We start from the raw sequence: 22,449 nt of genomic DNA on the forward strand, positions 1-22,449 counted from the left end.
GGTGATCCACTACTGTGTGTAATGATCAAGGATCTGGCAAAGGAAAACATCACGGTGATCCTAGCAAGTATTTGCCACTAGTGCTCTAGAAAATCATCATAAATCCTTTAATCATATTTTGCTTCCTGAGTGATTCAGAGTATAAGAAAATTCAACCTTAGCTACAAACATCTGATCAAAGGTGAAATGGCAAAAATGAAGCATGGCTGAGGGGATTAATTGCATATATACGAATCATACTTACAGGCCCCATAATAGTTGCTTGCCAGTGGAACACTGAAACAAACAAAGGAGTTTTGGAGTCATTAACAAATGTTCAAACCTCTATCATTAATGGCAGCAAAATCCTAGCAACAGAGCAAAGCTTACAGTCATCTCCCACAGGTCCAGCTGAACAGTGAGCAGGCGGGTCACGCTGCAGGTCACTTAACTCCTGAAGCAAAGCAAAAGTACTTCAGGTTAACTCTTTATGATAATCCATGAAGACATAAACTAGTAACTTCACCTTAAAATCACTTTAGACAGTTCTATTCAAAATATGAAGACATAGAATGCACTCATCACTGATTGGTAGAAGAATACGGAATTAGGTCACGGAGAGAGGGATATTTGAGGAACAACCTGAATGTTAAATGGAAAGAAAGGAGAGCAGTCAGGCCATATTTTGAAGCCCAGCACACTGATTGATACACTGTTTTCTGCTCTCAAGGAAGCAAAGGAAGGATCATGGCAATGACACAGCTTTAGAGCTGGCTAGTCCTGCCATGGCAGCCCAACTCTACCATATCTAGCTCTAGGACCTTGGGGAAATTACTTAGCTTCCTTACTCTCACCTGGGAAGGAAGTTCAAATACGAAAGGTATATAAACTCAATATAAAGGACTACATATTAGGACTGAAGGACCGAATTTAGTTTGGAAGATCAGGGATTGTCTTTGAGGAAGAGACATTTAAGCTGAAATCTAAAGGATGAGTGGAAGGCAGTTTGGGAAAAATGAGTGACACTGTAAGGCAGAGTGGCATAAGATGAGGTTGGCATGAGTAGGCGGAGTCCAGGCAGAAAAATGAAAACAATATACACCATATTAAGGATTTGGAGTTTTATAGCAAGTGCATCGGGAGAAGTTTTAAGAAGTGGCATGATCTGATTTAAAAGATGGCTCTGGTCTATGTATTGAATGGATTAGAGATGAGAAAGAGGAGAAGCTACAAGATTAGTTACTACAGTCAAGTAAAACAGGGGCTTGGACTGGAGAAATGGCAATGAGATAAAAGTGGATGGATCTGAGATACTTTGAAGGGCCAACTTATCACAGGATTTTTTTTCTTTTGAGGAAGATTAGTCCTGAGCTAACTGCTGTTAATCCTCCTCTTTTTGCTGAGGAAGACTGGCCCTGAGCTAACATCTGTGCCCATCTTCCTCTACTGTATATCTGGGACATCTACCACAGCATGGCTTGCCAAGCGGTGCCATGTCCACACTCGGGATCCCAACTGGCGAACCCTGTGCCACCGAAGTGGAACGTGCACAATTAACTGCTGCGCCACTGGGCCGGCCCCTATCACAGGATTAGATGAGGAATTATACGCACAGAGTAAGGAGAGAGGTCACAGATAAGTATGGCGCAGATTAGTGGCAGCTAACATTTACTCAATGTTTTATGGTCCTAATAATCCTCAGAGGTAGGTGTTTTTATGCTCCCTATATTACAGACAAAGAATAAAGGTGACAGGCTTCACTGTGTGCTTACATAACTAGTATCGGGTGGAACTGGGATTCAAACCTTGGCAGTCGAACTCCTAGCTTTTTAGCTCCACAGCTAAATGTATAAATGTGGATGCCATTTACTGAAATGGCGGAACACTAGAAGACAAATTGATTGGGAAAGTATACATATTGAATCTGTGATCTCTGTGATATCAAAGAAAAATTTAGTTCAACAAACAGGTTTAGAACTTAAAAGAGGACTAGAAATCGGAAAATCAGTGTATATACCTGGTACTTAAAAGCGTGGGAACGATGTAAACATTTTCATGGGAACAAACATAAACAAATAATGCATTTCATCGAATCTAAGATGCCATCAATGGTAAAATTAAGGAGAAATGCTGCCAATTAATTTTAAGACACCATCAATTATAAGATGAATCCAGATTTTAGAAATGTTAAAATGAAAAAGATGTGCACCTTAGCGTCATTGCAGTACGGTAATTATAGCAATGAGTTCAGCGTTCTAAAAGAGACAAACAAGGAAGAGGACATGCCAGGGAAAGGCCTCCCTAAGAAGATGATATATGAGCTTAGTAACTGAGCCAAGCGCAAACTCAGGTCTCCTCTTCCGAGTCTTCCAGTCTTTCCCAGTACACCTTGGTGCTTTCATTTTTGTTTTTGCTGCTGTTTTTTTCACAGCTAGTGCTGTGCTTCTCTTCCTGACGAGAATTAAGAGAGTTAGCAGCTTCTTCGCTCCTGGGATAGTTAAGCAATTAGGAGGGAGATTTCAGTCTTAGACTTAGTGACAGCGGTTAAAAAGCAAAGCTTCGAAGTTCAAGTCCACGTGCCACCCTCATTTGCCACATGATCTTAGGCAAATCATTTTTTTTCCTCTCCAAACCTTACTTTTCTTTTTTTTTGTAAAGCACTTTAAAGATTTAATTTTTATTTTTCCTTCTTCTTCCCAAAGCCCCCCAGTGCATAGTTGTATATATTCTAGTTGTGGGTCCTTCTCGTTGTGGCAGTGGGATGCGCCTCAACATGCCCTGATGAGTGGTGCCATGTCCACGCCCTGGATCCAAACCGGTGAAACCCTGGGCCACCGAAGTGGAGCGCACAAACTTAACCACTTGGCCACAGGGCTGGCCTCCTTAGTTTTCTTTAGGTATTACCACTTTCATCCATAGCTTCTATGAGGAACAAGTGAAATGATACATGTGAAGTGTACAGCAGTCTCCGGCACACTGTAAGCATTCACACCAGTGTTAAGATAATATGGAATTCATAACAAACATCCAATTCTCTAGCAGAATACAATTATTTAAACAGTTTGAGAGACTGGGGGAAGAGCAGTTCCCAAGTCACAGCCTCATTTTAGGACTGTGCTTTATTTAACAGTTTTCTAATTTGGGCTTTTAAGAGACTGCTTCTGAAAAAATTCAACATGTTGAGTTTTCTAAACATTAGTGTAAATGGGACTTCTTTGCCCTTATTTTAGCTAGAAAACTAGTTAATTAGAAAATGACAGTCTCTGTGGTTAAACAAAATGTTAATGATTTTTACATGTATATATTTTACACAGAGATAATGTATATGTGAATAAATCACACATATACGTAAACACATACAAATTTATTTTGTTTAAAAACCCGAAGCCATATTTTACTTGGAATAGCCTTGAATCATCTTCAAATTTCAAATGTGAGACTGTTCTTCAAATCCTTTTAAAATATTATAGAAAAATAGAGGTTATCTTGTTTTCATATTTTTGTGCCCTGACTCTACCTCCTCTGTTAGGAGAAGTTAGAGCTAAGGAGCAGAGAGAGTAAATCTAACAAGTGAACTCCCGCAAAGGCCAGGTTCTTAAGTTGTCTATTTAAAGCTCACTTATTATAGGAAAGAGGCAGCTGACGATCCAAACATTCTTAACAGTCACGTTGATCATTACTTACTACTAATAATGACACTAATGTTTTGGTGAGGAGACTTACACATCCTAGACTTTTTAGGAGGGTCTAAATTTCTAGTATTCTATCCCTTTGTCAAGCCATGTGTCTGGCAATATGTTCTGTTACTTTGTTTGGAAATATGTAAACAAAATTATGGTGCATATGTACAGACAGAATGGCCAACAGAAAACAAAAGGTACAGCTTCCCTCACCCACAAAAATACAGATCTTCAATTTGAAAAAAGAAAAATGAACAATTCTGAGATGTGCTAAGGAGGTGAAAATACAAAACAAACGAAGACTACAACCAAAGGAACCAAAACTCCTTTTTGCTCTTAGTCTATTCAGCAGCCCGTGTACTTTTAGATACAAGAAATTAAGGGCCACTTATACTTATTAAATTATCCCTTTTGATTTAGTTTACTCCAATTTTTTTGGAAATCGCTTTATTGTCTGATTTATGCTTTCTCTGCTATAACTGGCATTCTTATTTATCTACTCTTAGCATCACAGCCACATATGAAGCATTAAAAATAATTTCGTGATTCTTATGTCATTCGAAAAGGAAATGCTAGGATTACTAATCTCTTCCTTTGCTCCTCTCTCTACTCTCTCCATAAGAATTAACACTGAATTATACAAATTGCTCAAGTGCATAGGATCCTCTAAGAGCCAAGGCTTAACTCCACATTTCTCACTGCAAATGGAAGGCCCTCGGAAGTACTACAGTTCATGACCCTCTCACTTCTTGAACGCTTCTTCCTACTCCACCACTACCCTGAAATCCGGCTGCACCCTATAGGTAGCCTCCAAAAGTGTTTCATAAGCCCCTCAGGCCTCTTGCCTAGACCTCTTCACAGCCATGCTTTTATCCTATGCTGATTAAAAGTAAAAGGTCTCAAAGACAAAGCATTTAAACCCATTTTTAATTAAGTATTATATCTGTGTGTGTGTGTGTGTTACAAAAGCAAAACAGTACTTTGTAGGGAAAACACAGAACAATGTATAGTCAAATACCCAACAGACCAATACCCAAACCAAAACGTCAACCTATTAGAATACTTCCATTCACAGCTTTGGTGGGAAATAAGCATGTCGCTCGCTGTGGGAGAGACTGTAAGCTGAGATACAACCCTCTGAACCTTTTGGAAGGCAATTTGGTAATAACTGTGAAAGTGGAAAATGCATACGGTCTCTGACCCAGTAATTTCACTTCATAGTAATAATTGTCCGAATATGTCCAGGATGCTCAGTGAAGTATTCTGTATAATTATAAAAAATTTAGAACCTAAAGGTCCATCAATAACAGATTGTGGTTTCATGACACAGCCATATTATGAAATATTGTGCATCCATTAAAAAGAATGAGAGATCCATATAAACACAATACTAAAGGATGTTGTGTGACTATAATATAGTTTTCAAGTGAAAAATAGAAGTTGCAGAAGAATATGCCTATTAGATTCTATAGTATATACACATACTATATACATGCATAGAAAATAATAAAAGAATACACAAAGTATTAGCAGTAGTCACCTCTGGGAGTGGGTTGTCACTTTTTATTTTTAGCTTTTACATTGTTTCAGTTTTTCACAGTACTTCTGTAACTTTTAAAGAGGAAATAATGATTTTTATTCAGGTTTTTATGTGTTTTAAAATAAATGAAATGACTTTTTTTCTACTACATATATTATAAGCATCTTTTCTTTTCACTAAAAACTTTTCATAAGACAAGGAAAGACTGAGGAATTGTCACGGATTAGAGGATAAATATTCTGAGGAGACACAACTACTAAACTCAGTGTGGGATCCCAGATTGGATGATTGAACAGGAAAAAGACAGTGGAAAAACTGGTGAAATCTGAATCAGGTCTGTTAAGTTTATGGTATTGTACCAATGTTACTTTCCTCAGTTTGATAACTGTACTATGGTTATGTAAGCTGTAACTATTAGGGGAAATTAGGTGAAGGTTATATGTGAACTTTCGGTATTACTTTTGCAACTTTTCTGCAAAACTAAAATTATTTCAAAATAAAAAAGTAATATAAACATTTTTATTTTATTTATTCCAAAACTTAATTCACTATTTTCTTTCCCAAGCTTACTTCTTTTCTGTGTTCCCTTTATCTGTTAATGTAATATTAGTCTCCCAGTCACCAGGCTCAAACTCTCAGCAGTGTTTTGACGTTTCTGTTTTTGTCTCGTCCTTCATATATCGTCAGATGAAGAGTACAATATATTCTACCTCAATGCCCATTACATTGCTTACCACAGCTACCTCAACAATCAATTACAGTTCAACTATAATTGCTTCCCATTACTCTATGCATTACTTGCATAATCATCTTCTAAAAACATAGCTATGTTTACTTCATTCTTCTCCTCAGAAAATTTCAGTGGCTCCCCATCGCTTATTAAATACCAAACTCAACCAATGAAGGTCTTTTCACTATCTACTTTCAATTGAGTTTCCCTTTATAACCTTGCCTAGTAATTCTCCAAAGAATACCCTTGGGTTTTCTAAAACACTTTCAGGTCTGTGAGGTCAAAATTAACTTCATAATAAAACTCAGATGTTATTTGCCTTTTTCACTCTCAATATCTCATGAGTATACAGTACAGTTTTCCAGTTTAACGACATGTGATAGTCTAACAGACTGAACACATAGGCAGATGTGAGAATTCAACTGTCATCTATAAGCCTGACTATCATGAGATCTGAACACGTACAAACAAAGCCACTCGAACTTTTTGTTTTGGAAAATATAGTTATTTTTAATAAAAATGTTATTTATGTGGGGAATGCAAACTGGTGCAGCCACTATGGAAAACAGTATGGAGATTTCTCATAAAATTAAAAACAGAAATACCATATGACCCAGCCATCCCACTACTGGGTATCTATCCAAAGAACTTGAAATCAGCAATTCAAAGAGACCCGTGCAGTCCTATGTTCATTGCAGCATTATTCACAATAGCCAAGACATGGAAGCAACCTAAGTGCCCAGTGACTGATGATTGGAGAAAGAAGATATGGTATAAATATACAATGGAATACTACTTAGCCATAAAAAAGGATTAAAGCACCCCATTCACAATAACATGGATGGACCTTGAGGGTATTATGTTAAGTGAAATAAGCCAGATAGAGAAAGACAATCTCTGTATGACTCTACTCATATGTGGAAGATAAACACATGGACAAAGAGGACAGATTAGTGGTTACCAGGGGAAGGAGGAGTGGTGCAGGGTGAGCACAAAGGGTGAAGTGGTGCACCTACAATATGACTGACACTAATAACATACAATTGAAATTTCACAAGGCTGTAAACTATCATAATCTCAATAAAAAATAAAATAGAAAAAAATAGCATATACACACGTGAAACCAATAAAATGTTATGTCAAAAAAATGTTATTTATGTGAATATGCAATGGGATTATTGTTATTTCAAAATTATTAAATTTGAATTACTTACTAAATTTTTAATTTCCCGTTTTAGTTTCTCAAATGGTAAATATTAATAGATAAAACCCACATAAACAAAAGTTCTTTGGGGCCCTCAATATTTTAAAAAAAGCAATCCTGAGACCAACAAATTTGAGAATCATGGGTCTAGCCTCACTACTCTGATATTCCCTGTATATGGATAAATTTTCTGGCCTTCCTAATTTTCCTTCTCCTAAAATAACCTTCCTTTTATCTCCCCATGCTCAAATTTTACCCATTCTTCTTAACAGTGGCTGTCTTTTTAATGGCCACTTTAAAAAAACATGAGTTTTGGAGTCAGACCTGGATCAAATCTGGCCTTGCTACTGACCCTTACCAGCTGTGTGACCCTGGGCAACTTACTTAACCTCTTTGAGTCTGAAGTTCTTCATTTAGGGATATCACTAGTAACACTGAAGGCCTATATGGAGAATTAAATGAAAACACATAAGTAAAGTACCTGGGTTAATAGCTGGTATATATAACAGATGCTTAATAAATATTAATTTCCTCCCTCCCTTTCCTCTTCTACCTGAATGTATTTTTTAAAACCAGGGCTTTATGCATTTTATTCACGGATTCCTTCACAACACTTGCACAATACCTTTCATATTAAGTGTTTGATATTATTTGAGTGAAGCAATAAAATTTAAGGAATAACGTGTCAGCAGAACATAAACATCTCAAATACTATTATCTTTTAGTAACACAAATGATTAGATTTGGCAACAGAATCAGAATCAATGACTCCCTTATGTAGATATGTAGATTACATACAATAAAAAGAATATCATAATAACAGATGTTCAGAGAAAATAGTGCAGGTCACTTAAAAACACTGCAGTGGCCTTTTAAACAACATATAACAACACCTAAAAATGAATCTCAAAAGAATATTAATCATTAAGGCATTAAAAGCACATGCCACTGCCACAACTATTTTCAATTTACAGAATGTATGATATTCTAGCTGTGTCCAAGGCCACACAAAATTCTTGTTAGAAATTTTTGTTTTGGTTTTCCTGGTTTAGAAGACCTCAAGACTCTAAATATTCCATCCTTATTGTTTACTTAGGATGCTGCTGACCTACTTTCAGGATATAGCTTTCGGTTGCTTTTCCAAGAGGAGTCAGGGCTTTGTGCTGAGCTGACCCAGTCTCGAAATAAGTCATCTTCCAACCACTGGCAATGTTTGGTGATAGAGCTGCCCATAGACAGAGTTGCAGTTTGCGGCATGGACAGAGGTGTTTTTTTTTTATTTGTTCCATGCTCAATTTAACCAGCTGGACTAATTATAGCAGAAGTTCATTAAGCACTTCCACATCTTTTCTAACAGGGCTCATGACTCTGATTTTATATTCTCATTCCAACTCTACTCTCCCAACATTTTAAAGATTTACTTTAATGGTGTCAGATTATGATGCTAATAAAAATCCTCACAAGTCACTGGTCAGGCACATTTGCTGATGATTAAATTAGGGCATGACATTCAAGGAGAACTGATTTGTGGAAAAAAAATAACTTCGCAAGATGTTGTTTAAAAGGTATAGAAAAAGGTCCTCTGGATTCTTAGAAACTTAAAAGTGGCTGAAACTCCAAGAAAGTACACATAAGAGTAGCTCTAAGTCTCAAGGGTCACCTTCTGAATGTGTTAGTCAAAGTTTAGAACACTCCAGGGAGTCCTAGAAAGAAAGTTTCTCCTAGGCCAGAAGTGTGATCTAGTAAGGAACTCATATAAAATATCTTGATTGACACAAACTACCTTCTAAATCAAAAATAAACACTGAAATGTGAAACCTTAAAAAGTAAGGTTATAAGATCTAATAAATTCTGAAAAGCCACATGGACTGCCTCAGAGTTTACTTCCTACTCCACCTCTTTAAACTTGTGGCACACTACAATACTGTACTTAAATATAAATAAACCTTATTTATTAAAAGGTGGGCTTCTGGAGCACAAAAAAGTTAATAATTTATTTTTATTTGCCAGTAATTACAAATAGCATTCAGCTGCTGCATTTTGTGATGCATTCCAGGCACACCAACTCCAGGGGTGCAATTCACACAGACTTCAATGTGAGCGGTACGCACCTGAGGCTCTACAAAGCTTCATTACAGAAAGCTGCATGCAAAAGAAATGGACAACATATCCTTGAAACTCAGGATATTATTGCTGTTTTGGATAAACAAATAACACTTCTGATGTAGAAGCAAAAGTGATGGTGTTTGATATCTGAGTGGAACCATGAGCACTTATTTTAACTTTCTTCCACCAATATGCTGAAATTGGAAAGCAAACAATGGCAAACTTGGAATTTAAAAATTAAAAGTAAAGACAGCAACATTCTAGTAGAGAAAGGAAAAATTTCTTCAATAGATGATGTTAAGTAGGTATCCATATGGAAAAAAAATAAAACTTGACTTCTCCCATTTTGAACCACACACAAAAATCAATGCTAAATCGATCATAGTTTAAATGTGAAAGGCAAAATAATAACACTCTTAAAAGAAAACATAAAATGTCTTCATGACACTTGGGGGAGGCAGAGATTTTTTAAACAGGACACAAAGAGCACTAACCATAAGAGGAAAAAACGGAAAATGTGGACTCGATTAAAATCAAGAACATCTGTTGATCAAAAGCCACATTAAAAGTGTGAAAGGCAAGCCATCAAATAGGAGAAGATACTTGTAATACATATATCTGCCAAAAGACTCACATCCAGAATATGTAAGAAATACTCCTCCAGATCAATTTTCAAAAGGCAGACTTGAAAAGGTACTAGACGAGAGGCTATCCAAATAGCGAATACACACATGGGAAGGGCTTCAGCTTCATTAGTCATCAGGCAAGTGCAACTTAAACCCAAAAAGCGATGCCACTACACGCCCAACAGAATGGTTAAAATGAAAAAGCCAGAAGAAAGCACAAGTGTTGACAAAGATGTGAAGCAACTGGAACTCTCCTACTCCGCTGGTGGAAAACAAAAAGACTGACCAGTAACCGCTAAAGGTGAACACAGGAATACTGAACGACCCAGCAACCCTACTGCCCGGTATATACCCAACAGAAATGTAGAGAAATCATATAATGCAAAAGATAGCTGTCAAATAATAAGACTAGTTATAAATCCATATATAAAAAGAACTCATTATAGTAAACACCATGTGTATACATATATATTGTGTGTGTGTGTATATCTTTCAATTTCCAGTGACTTCAAATCAAAAATTGAAATACATAGCTGATCCAATTTTCTTCTTCTTTGAGACAAAGTAAGCTTAAAATAAACAACCTTATACCTAAACACAGATCAAGCAATAAATACCATCAAACTGGTGAAAGTATGCCCTAGACTTAGGCAGTCTGTGCCAATGAAGCATTTTTCTATTCTGATGTGATTAACATTCAAATAAAAACTAATTAGGGTATCTAAATTTCAAAATAAAAATATAAGATATATAATAAAAATAAAAATATAAGATATAGTAATAAAAGGCAGATTACAAGATATTGTCCCTATATTATGACTGGATATAAAAGCAGTAGGAGTCCACAAAAATGTGTACCTAATGGATGTGTACCTAAGCACCTCTATTCTAGTTCAGATTTCCATAACCAACCAGACACAAAGAAAAGTACTGAGAGGTCTGAACTGAATTTTAAATTGGCACAGATGGTATGTTTATAACACCCCCACAATACGCTGAGTGTTCTCCATAAAACCAACCTAGACACAGTCCCTGCCTCTAGGGGACTTAAAATCTAAAAGTAGATGAGGCAGCCTAATTCAAAGAGAGTAAACAAATAAAAGGAAACAAAGAAGGGAATGTAAGAGAAGAGAGGCCTGCATTAATCTCTCAGCTCCCAGAAGGGTAACAGTCCAATCTGAACAGTGGAGAATGAAAGCTAACAAGTCAGAGCTGCCTTATTTACCATCAGACTTAATATGACACCATGCAGTAAATATTCTCTAAAAAATTATGCTGACCAGACTGAAAATGCTTTGTTGTTCTCTAGCCTCAATATTCAGAAGGTCTAAATCTCCATAATAGATATACTATATACCCCACTGGGTGTGTGTAAAGAACATTAAACAGCTCGTGCATAGGGACTGATTTACAGTTCAAAATCCAAATTACTGAATCCAAAGCATGTGAAAGCATTATTTCAAAAATCCCGGCTCAACAGGCAATTAATTAATGTGACACAGCCATCTTTATCTCAAAACTCCTAAAACAAGACAGTGATTCTTACTGGATTGCGTTTTTGATGTCGTCTCTAAAGGGATATATGAGCTATATTTGGTTTGTCTGTAAATAAACATTTCATGGGCTTACAGTTCAGGCTCTGATCTCCTTATCCAGTTGACTACAGCTATTTCAACAGAGAGATGTCAAACAATTGTCAGAAATGTCTCTGAATAGAGAACTTGTTCAAGCCTTTGAATTAAAGAACGTCTTTATTTTAAACCACATAGATTCTTCCTGAAGACTTCAAAATGCTGATGACATTCAATTAATTAAGTTATAAGAACCAAACTCCCTTCAACAAACTGGTCCTGGCTGCTTTTCTGTCTCTGGATCAGGTTTCTCCGGCAAAGGCTAATAAAAATAATAGTAATTTTCACACAAAAGGAAGAAGAAGAAGAAAGCAATGATGCTATTGACTTTGCCGCATCAAAGCAGTATTTACTGAATTGGAACAAAAAGAGTACAATTTAGAATAAGCATTTGCGGTCAGGATTAGGGACATTATCTACCTAATGCCTCAGATCTGCAACCACTTTCCCCCAGTGATCCTACAGCAGCCATAATGACTTTCAATTTCCCAAGATACTATCTTGCCTCTGGTTTAAAACATTGCTACCTTTTAAAAGAAGACTTTCCATTACCTCCCTTTTTAATATAATATTTCCATCATAGGAATTACATAAATAAAATTACATCTCATACAAATCCAAGGTACTCCCAGTAAAAATGGTATTTAAGCCTACTTTATGTAGTATTATGGTAAAAATGAACTTATTCCAGTAACCCAAAATCTAAACCTTGGAATCACCATCTGATTCCTTCTTCCCTTCATATCCCACCCCACCCCCCACTCCCTCACATTAATCAGTACCAAGTTGTTTAGATTCTCCTTCAGTCCAGATCCCTGCCACTGAAAGCATCCCAGAAGTAGGCCCATCATATAGAAAACCAGAGGTCCAAAGTGCAGAAGAGTGAGAAAAGCTAGAGCAGAGACATTTCAGGATAAGAAACCAAAGGTTTGAACTAGGGAGACACTATCAAAGAACTGGAACAGACTGGGTAGCAGGAGGAGGAGACTGAAGAGATTGCCTAGACTACTGAGCCTTTGAGACCTGACTTGAAGGGCCATAGAGGCGTAGGCATTGGTGGGTCAGACCAACCCAAAAAGGTTGGGTGGTACAAATACAAATTTTTCTCACATATTCCTCTTGCCAAATGTCCTCTGCTACTAACTTAGCTCAGACCCTCCCAAGATCTCACTTGAACAAGTGCAACGATCTCTTAACTGACCTGGTTGTCCTTCTATTTCTTTACTGACACACTGCTGTCAAAATCATCTTCTTAAAGTTCTATATCAAACCTTTTCAATGTTTTTCATTAGCCTTAATATAAGATTTATAAATTCTTAAAATGGCTTACCAGACCTTCCAGGACCTGACTCCTCATATCTGCAACCACTTTCCCCCAATGCTTTCTGCAACAGTCATAATGATTTTCAATTCCCCAAAATGCTATCTTGCTTCTAGTTTCGAACATTATTTCCTTTTAGACAGAAGACTCCTAATCACCTCCCCCAACCACACACACACACATACACACTCTCACTCATTCACTTTACCCACTTTACTTTTACATTCATGCCTCATCTTAAACACCATTTCCTTAAGGAAGTCTTCCTTGAACCCTTCAAAGGATCCTTGCTATATTCCCAGAGTACTCTATCCTTTCCTTTTCATGACATTGATCATATTTATAACTACAAGTGGTCAAGAATCTTGTGTTCTATGAGGGCATAGAATACACACCTAGCACTAGGATTAAGAATGTTACTTCCTTACTTCGATGGCTTCCCCAAACTTCTGCATTAAATACACACTTCTCAGCATGGGTCTTCAAGGCCCTCCACAGTGTGAATTTTTATGGTCTACTATTCCCTGAACGATTCCCAAAAGCAGGATTATCTGTTCCTTCCCAAATAAGCCACATACTTTCTAGTGCCTTCATTTCTGTCGCTTCCTCTATGAACCTGGCTTGTCTTTAAAAACCCTGCTCATTCTTCCAAACCTATATCAAATTCCATCTTCTCCACAGAATTTTTCCTGACTTTCCCCAAATAAATTTGGCCTCTCCCACCTCTGACCTTCTGCTCAAATATGTTCTATTTTCCTTATGGCACTTTGCTAAATCTATCCGATCGTTATGGTACTTTTCTCATCCTTACTAGTTTTAAGTTTCTTAGATAACGCTGGTTATACCTTACTTTTCTATATATCTCCTATTGCATTTCGTACATGCCTTATATACAGAAGGTGCTCCATAAATGCATTAACTTAAATCTAAAAGAATCGACTACATGTAAGGCAATTGTCTAAATATGTGAATAAAACCATCTTCAAAGTACAAAAGACACCTGTGAAACAGATGGAAGCTAAATGGAATTAGAAAAGCATGTTATGCTAACCAGTACAAAAACAGAAATATACCTTATTTGCATCACAAACAGTTGCTCTTTAATCAAAGAGTAATACACCTTAAGAGACTCACTAATCTTATATTATACATTAAGATGCTAACATTTATGTCAATTCTGACAATTCAAAGCAAACAGAATTTTAACTCTAGTTTCACACAGCAGCAGAGCACAGTGCCACTGCTCAACATCTATTTCTATGACCATTTCTGCTGTTTGCTGAACACACTAATAACATCATTTAGGTGTGCCTAAAATTATCAATCATAAAGGATCATAGAAATTATCTAGTTCAACCGATTAAATCTCTAGATAAAAAAAATAAAAGACTGAGTTTCTTGGCCAAGGTCGCAAAGCCAAAGGTACAACAAAGGCTCAGACTATCCGACTTTCACTCCAGCACTCTTCCCACCCCCAAACAATACTCACCTCAAGGCTGTAAAAACTAGAGCACATTATTCTCAATCAACATTGGACCCAAAAATGCTCCAGTACTGAATTAAGGCCATTTGCACATTTGCAGCCATGCTCAAGAGAAACAAAAGTGTGACAAGTGAAGGAATGAAAAGAAATTCTTTTTATTTTTCCCAGGAGCCTTATATCTTACAAAAAGTTGAGAATGAATCCTACTTCATGAGCTTTGAGGAGAGTGTTCATGTTCAAAGACATTCTGAGAGGCAAGAAAAACAGGATAGAAAATTACATACAACTTTTCAAAATACATAATAGCATTTTGACACATAATAGAACATGCAACATAGAGCATTTTGAATGCTACGTTATCAAAAGGTACTATTTACTTCAGAGTAACCAAGAAAGATGGTGCTAGGGAAGGGGGGGAGGAGGAAAAAAAAAGACAAAAGAAAAAAACCTAGCAGCCTATTTCTTAAAACCTATTTAAAACACAAGCATACCAGTATTTACCAAATATTTATTATTAAGTATCATTCCTTACAGTTCTATCCCTAACAACTGGCATATAGTAGGCACTTAATAAGTATTTGCATAATAAATTAATCTCTCTTAGTATCTGAATACTGTAGCTGTACATCACTGACTACAAAATGCTGCTACTCGTAGTAGAAAATGCTGCTACTTGTAGTAGAAAACAATCAGCATTGACAGTTTGTATCAAATAGAAATGTTTCCAAGGCTAGAACATTTTACATTATATGTATGTGTAGCTATATATGTGTATGTGTGTATGTATGTCTGCTCTCGGTATACACATACACACATATATGTATATGTATGAACATATGGCTTGTATTTTTCACCTTACTGATTTTACCTAAGGACCTTATGCTATGGAACAGTGATTTTAAACTTTCCTTACAGCAATGCATAATAAGCAAAACATTATACCTAACACAACCTAGTACACACACGCACATGAACACACAGACGTAACCTAAACAAAAAGTTTCATGAAACAACACCCAAAGCACCAATATTTTCTATTCCATTTTAAAAAATGCTATTTGTGATCCACTAAACTAATTTTGTCACCCCTGTTCTGGAAGCTAGTAAAAGTGCAAGAAGACACTGGGAAGGTGAAAACCTTAGTTGGGCACTCATTCCACAGAAATAACCTAGGCTCAACAGACACTCACCAGAAACCGGCAAAGTGAAGTCTAGAAATCATGAAACACTGTTCACACAAAAGCTATGTTGAGTACCTGAAGGGTGGTATTATTGTGCAAGTAAAAAATACAGCCCAGGGGCTGGCCCCGTGGCTGAGTGGTTAAGTTCGCGCGCTCCGCTGCAGGCGGCCCAGTGTTTCGTTGGTTCGAATCCTGGGCGCAGACATGACACCGCTCATCAAACCACGCTGAGGCAGCGTCCCACATGCCACAACTAGAAGGACCCACAACGAAGAATATACAACTATGTACCGGGGGGCTTTGGGGAGAAAAAGGAAAAAAAAAAATAAAATAAAATCTTTAAAAAAAAAAAATACAGCCCATATTCTGGGCCATAAAACAGTCTCAAAAATTTAAAAGGAGTCAAAAAAATAACACATGTTCTCTGATCACAATGGAATTAAATTAGAAATCCCTAACAGAAAGTTATCTGTTAAATCCCAAATATTTGGAAAATAAATAATATACTTCTAAATAACTCAAAGGACAAAGAATAACTCAAGAAGAAATCAAGAGGGAAATCAGAAAATAGGTTCAACTAAATGAAAACGAAAATACAACACATAAACATTGTGGGGAAGCAAAAACACAGGCCAGAGCTTTACTGGCTTAGAGAAGAACAATGAGCCCAGGCCATTCACTGGGTCTGCTTGATTCCCTCTAGAGCAATCCACACTCTGCTCACATAAGGAGGGTGGCTGCCTGGAGTGAGAACCATCAGATTATTTTCACTACTAAGAAAGTTAAAGGTGAAAGAAGCAATAACCACCTCACCTAGAAAAGTTGGAAAGGCTTTCCGAAATCTGAAAGGAGTCTAGGAATCTAATAAGCAATGTGGTGTCACTGAAGGAGGACAGCCACACACAGGATAATACGAATAGAGAGCAGTGGAGGAAACATCCAGAAAGACGCAACACAGGAAGCTGCAGAGCGTGATGGTGATAAGATGAACAGCACCAGACTGCGTGCTTCAGGATAGCAGCTTCCTCCCCACACTAAGGACAACTTCTGCAACACAGGTGCCTCTTACTGCTGTCTAATGTGTATAATGGAACCTTCGCAGATACATCCCAGAACCAAATTAAATACAGAAAAACCTCAGCTTCTTAGAGGACATCTAGAGCAAGACAGGCCAGAAATAGAACCTGTTTTGCCTTCAGACAGATGTTCTGAGGCAGCCTGAGGTTCCAATCCCCAAACCCTGCAAATCTGGGTTATTATATTCTACTATCTTTTATTCCAGCATTTCACAAGGGTAAGAAGAGACAGCACAAGTTATCTCAATAGACTTTTTTTTTTTTAAAGATTTTATTTTTCCTTTTTCTCCCCAAAGCCCCCCAGTACACAGTTGTGTATTTTTAGTTGTGGGTCCTTCCAGTTGTGGCATGTGGGATGCCGCCTCAGCATGGCCCAATGAGCAGTGCCATGTCTGCACCCTGGATCGGAAGTGGCAAAACCCTGGGCTGCCAAAGCGGAGTGCATGAACCTAACCACTGGGCCAAGGGGCCAGCCCTCAATAGCTGTTTTTAATTAAATGTAGTATTATTTCGTCCACTGTTAAAAAATGGTAGGGGAGGGGAGCTAACACACTGTAGACAACTTGTAATTCAGTTTGATGAAAAGTATTAGGCTTATCATTTTGATTAGCAGCACATTAAATACATTTTCTATGTATATTTCAGGCAACTAAAGCAAGTAAGGATGTTACTCTGCTTTACTGGAGACAATCCCACATCTTGCTAGGTTTGGTTTATATATATGCCTGGCTTCCTAAAATAGGCATAAACAGCCTTATTTAGATCTATGCCATTTATTTCCACAGAGAAGGAACCTTCGAACTTTTTAACTATAATAGGTTATCTTGTCTTTTTATGCCTTTGTTGTGATGAAGAAAGAAAAATACATGATACTGGGAGCAGAAGGAAGACTGAGCTTAATTACAGATTTAAAAGCAGAAAAATTCACATGGTGGCTTTTTAGAAAAAAAACACTGTCTTCCTTTCATTTCAAAGTAAACCATTTATCTACCAAGAAGCATAAATACTATGTTGCTCTTTTTATTTTTTAAAAGTTATATCCTTCTTTATTGAAAGAACCTGGAGTCTTAGATTTAACCTTGTAATCCGAAAGTCTTTCTAACATATCTGTGCAATATGAACAGCTGACTACTATTCAAAGTCACTATAGGAACTAAACATCTATTCAATTCATAAACAGTTTTTGCAAATGAAAACTCCATAATGAAATGATACTCTTGACAAAATATTTATGAATTACAATCAAGTTTTCTAAATCCTTTTGGAGAAAAAAAATTTTAAGTGATGTAACAAAGATGAACAAAGTTATATTATTCATTTACCATGTTAAACGATCCGGTGTACATTACTTTAGAGCAGAGATTTACAACACATAATTAACACACAGAGTGATGCATCAGTGAAAATGATTAAATATGCCAAGGTCTTAACTATAACACCACTTTACATTTGTATAGAATTTCCACTTTGCAAAGCACTTACATCCAGAAACTCACTTAATTCTCTATGTCCTTTAATTTAAGTACAACAGATGTAAGATGTAAATGGATTTACATCCATCTGGATAAGAGAAGCTACATACTGAAATGGTTAAGAGCATAGAAACTGGAGGCAACTGCCTAGTTTGGGATCCTAGTACTGCCACTTACTAGGTGTGTGATTCTGAGTACGTTACTTAGCATCTCTGTGCCTCAGTTTCATCATCTGTAAAATGGGGATAATAATCATGTCTACCTCATGGGTCCACCAAGGATGAAATCAACTAACACATGTCAAGCACTTAGAACATGCTGGTTGTACTTAGCAGTGGCATCACTGTATGGACAGGGAACCCAGCCAGTAAGTCACAGAGCCAGGAATAGAAACCAGATCTTCTTCTCCCAGTTGATGCTCCATCCACAGAGGGCTGGGTTGTTTCTGTTTTTAAGTATCCTAAGGTTTTACAGACTGACATAAACTGTTTAATGATACAAATCAAAACATTCAGCAGCTCAAAACACTTATAAAGTTGTATTTTAATCTATGTTTATATATACATTTTAGGCTAAATTATTTAAAAAATATATTCCACTTTGGGGACAGAACTGTACACTAAGGAACAGTTGTGTTGCTATACTTGCAAAACAAAACTCTTGTTTCACTTTTCAAAAGATAGACCAAAAAGGCAACAAGCCTATCATATCACATCATGTTAGTACGATGATCATTACTTCAATTTCCTTATCAAGTAAAAAAAATCTAGAAGGAAATATACTAAGAAGATGCCAATGACTGTATTAGGATTTCCCTTTTTTTTCCTTCTGGTTTTCAAAACATTCAGTATTGTGATATAACATTCACAATTTTAAAATTGATTTCCAAAAAAAGTTTGAGAGCTGAAAATAGTATTGATAAGAGAACCACTCAGAAATTAATTCTAGCAGATAGTAAATGCTCAGCTAAAAACCTGCCCTCTTTTTTCAGACATGTTTTAGTCATCTTTCTTCAGACTTTTTTCAAACTTTTTCCCTTTCTTTAGTGATTTAGGTGACTGTGATAACATCTTCCACTGCATCTAAAAATAGGGCACAGGTCTGTAAATTTATGAGCTGAAATGCAAAACTGGCACTGGATGTCTAAATTTGAGTATTAAATCATTTAGCACACTCTCATATAAAAATATATTTTAAGCATTGATATCCACATGCCTTGTATATACATTATACATAAACATCTTTAATCTTTTTATATGAAGAAACGTGAAGTCATGAACTTTTAACATTCTCAAATATGCCAAATCACTTCTTAAGAGATTAACTTGGACAAAGCACTCCTCCACTCCAGGCCTCACATTCCTACTTTGAATAACAAGGAGAGTAGACCAGAACACCAGTGGTCTCAACCTTCTTTTCACTTCAGGCCATGTGAGAGATTCAACATCTCTCCATTTACAGCTATGGGGACAGTCTGAAAATGTCCCACAGGAGATTCTGAGACACTACCCCAGAAGCTCTGCCCTGTTCCCACTCCTCTACTGCAGAGTTCTTTGAGGTTCCACACAGTTCTAAAGCCTGCCACTTTAGGTACAGGAAAGTCACAACCCAATGACCTGGAAGGTATCTGACAGTGTTAACAAACTTAAAAAGGCAGGCCAAAAGTTAATATGCATTTTCTTTTGTTAGAGCATGCAAGACTCAAATAAGAATTTGTATACTGATGATTTCAAAGAGGGCTTTGTAACTACTCATATAGCAAATAGCACACCTTACCTGGAACTGGCTTCTAATCAAGGAGGTGGGTAAAGAAGGAGGAAAAGTGGGGAATCAAACAGATGATACTCTCTAAAGTTTGAGGGAATGGTTTGAACCTGGGATTAACGGAAAGAAGATTTCTGCAGGTCAACTTTTCTGATAACAGAAAAGGAAAGACAAAGATTGACACACAGAGATGTCATGTTATGGGATCCCCAACTTCTTCTCCCAAATATCAATCTGTTACAAGTCTGACATAAATTCTATGCAGGTGATTTTTTTAATCAGACAACTCTGTTATAAACTAATAATTAACTAATAGCTACTAAAAATATGGTTTAGGCATATGCCACATTATAATTATAAATATAAGCCAAATACATTGGCTCAGCATGGTGATTGACAATTGCCCAGTATGGTATTTACAAAGTGTTCATTTTCTTTGAATATCTACTTACTGTGGACAAATTCTACATTATTTAAAAGCTATTGTATGTGCAAAGTCTCGTGATAAATTATCACAACTAGGAAAGAAGGAAATGGAATTTTAAAACTTCCTTGGAAAATGTGTGGTGTTTAATTCAAGTGTGAGCCAGTATTACATCATCATTAATAAGCATCCAAGGCACGGCAAAGATGCTGACTAGGGCTTCAACGTTAGGATTATCCATATGAAAAGAACGTGAAGTTGCAGTGTGTTCAAATCAGAAAACATATTAACCAGTAAATGCTGATTATTAGCTATCTATCTTATAGTGAGAGAACCCTTAAAGGGCAAGAAAGTTAACCCTGACCCACAGATTTAGTATTTTTGAACCAAAAATAAAAAAAAAAGAAATTGGCTGGGTCTGAAAGTTGCTGTCCTCTGTACCAGAAGATACCACCAGTGGTGATGAGAATACAATGTATACATCTCTATAACTGCTCTACTGATTCACGCCGGAAAAAGCTGATTAAAAATTTTTGGTACGCATAGGTTTCTTCTGAAATCATTTACCAAAACATGCTGCCCATTGTTGGCTTAACCTGCTGAACACACTCCCCACTTAAAAAACAAATTCTTAAAGTTCTCCACGTGAAGTAAAACTGTAGAACCTAAAACTTCTGTCAGTGAACAGACCAAAAGCCAACAAGAAATAAAAGTGAACAGAACGAAAGGCCCCAACCTCAATACTGTAAGATGTTCACATTTGAAACAGTAGCAATAAATATCACGCAAGAGAAGACAACTCCTTACACGGACTTGGGATGGATAAATATTTGTTGAATGAATACAGCATACATTTCTTCCTCATTCTATACCCATGTGTCAAAGCATCAAACATTTTAATTTGTGGCAGTTTCTGTTGTCTCGAACTTTACATATAAGTTTATTACGAGGGGGAAAAAAACCTGTTTGGCTTGACTCACCATGAATCACAGCCAGGAGGTCATCTTGTTGTGTATCAGCAACTATGTTTTCACTACAGCTATGTGACCTGAAGTGGCAGCAGCAGAGGCACCAAAATAGAAGGAGCAGGAGGCTTCTCGGTCCCAAATGAGCTTCTCCAGCCCATTCGGGCATCTGAGCAAGAGCCAACCGCAGAGGAGAGAAAGAACAAACCCGACCGCTCCGAGGAGAAAGGCTGCAGGCCCACCACACCTTCCCTGCCCTCCCCGGGAGCCCGGAGAAGCAAGAACATAAAAGAAGATGGCTTAAGACACGGCGTGGAGAAATCACAGCATGACAGGGGCCAAAACTAGCCCGGTGTAGGGCAAAATCCAGCTGTGACCCGTGAAGCACAGATTTCGGGCAGGTCTGGAGACGGAGGAGGATCGCCACCCGACGGCTCCGGGCGCAGCTCCGGCGCGAGCGCGCAGCGGGCCCCCTGCCTCCCAGCACCTCCAGCCCCCCGGGACCTGCCCCTGCTCCCACCTCACCTGTCCCGTGCCCGCTGGCCCGGCCGGCATCTCTGGCCCTGGTCCCCACACGGCCCACCCTCCCACCCCATGTCCTCCTGGCGCGTCTCTCGGGACCTCCTCCCGGGTCAGCGTGGGCAGGGGGCCGAAGCTCGCCCCGCCGCCCCAGGCCTGGCCCCGGCACTCACTTTCTGAATCCGCTTCAGCGCCATGGGTCAGGGCGGGCGGCGGGGACACCGGCCGGGGGGAGGCGGCTGCGGGCTCTGGGGCGTGCGGTCGTCGCGGGCTCGGCGGCTAGTGGCTCAGCTCGCTGGCTGCTCGGCTGGCTCAGCCCGGTGGGTCCCCGGCTCGCCGCTCGCTGGCTCGCTCCGGGAGCCGGTGCCTGTTCCGTGTGCGCCCGAGCGCGAGTGTGCGCGAGTGTGCAGGGGGGGACGCCGGCGAGACTCTTTTGTTTCCGCTTTTGCTTCTGGGAAGGAGCCTGCGCCCTCCCCGCCCCGCCCCGCTCCGCCTGGCATGCTGGGAAGTGTAGTTCCAACCCTCTGCTCGGCCGCCGGCCCCCGGGCGCGGACCTCGCCCCGGCTGCCTGCGCTTAGAGCTGCCAGGGTCTGGAGTTGGTCTCTGCAGATTGGTTTTTAATGAAAGTACTGAACCTGGAGTTCCCAGTCTGTAAAATGGGGACAACAGATTAGCTCGTGAAGCACTTAGAGGAATTTCTAGTATGTGCCACAGCTGCTCTTGTTATTTTTGCCTTTACAGATTTTAC

The 22,449-nt window shown here is 38.3% G+C and overlaps 1 protein-coding gene across 1 annotated transcript in view; it reads right to left on the reverse strand.

Moving 5' to 3' along the window:
- The window catches only part of UBE2D1 (ubiquitin conjugating enzyme E2 D1), a 29,846-nt gene extending 7,728 nt beyond the window's left edge, over nt 1–22,118 (reverse strand). The window contains exons 1-3 of the mRNA XM_046654166.1: nt 21,875–22,118; nt 370–433; nt 245–276 (exon numbers count right to left, since the gene is read on the reverse strand). Coding sequence (XP_046510122.1) covers nt 245–276; nt 370–433; nt 21,875–21,898 — 120 coding nt within the window. The 5' untranslated portion in view covers nt 21,899–22,118. The remainder of the gene's footprint in view (nt 1–244; nt 277–369; nt 434–21,874) is intronic.
- Nucleotides 22,119–22,449: the final 331 nt, after the last annotated feature.

Source organism: Equus quagga, chromosome 2 (genome assembly GCF_021613505.1).
Source record: "Equus quagga isolate Etosha38 chromosome 2, UCLA_HA_Equagga_1.0, whole genome shotgun sequence".
Classification (NCBI taxonomy): domain Eukaryota; kingdom Metazoa; phylum Chordata; class Mammalia; order Perissodactyla; family Equidae; genus Equus; species Equus quagga.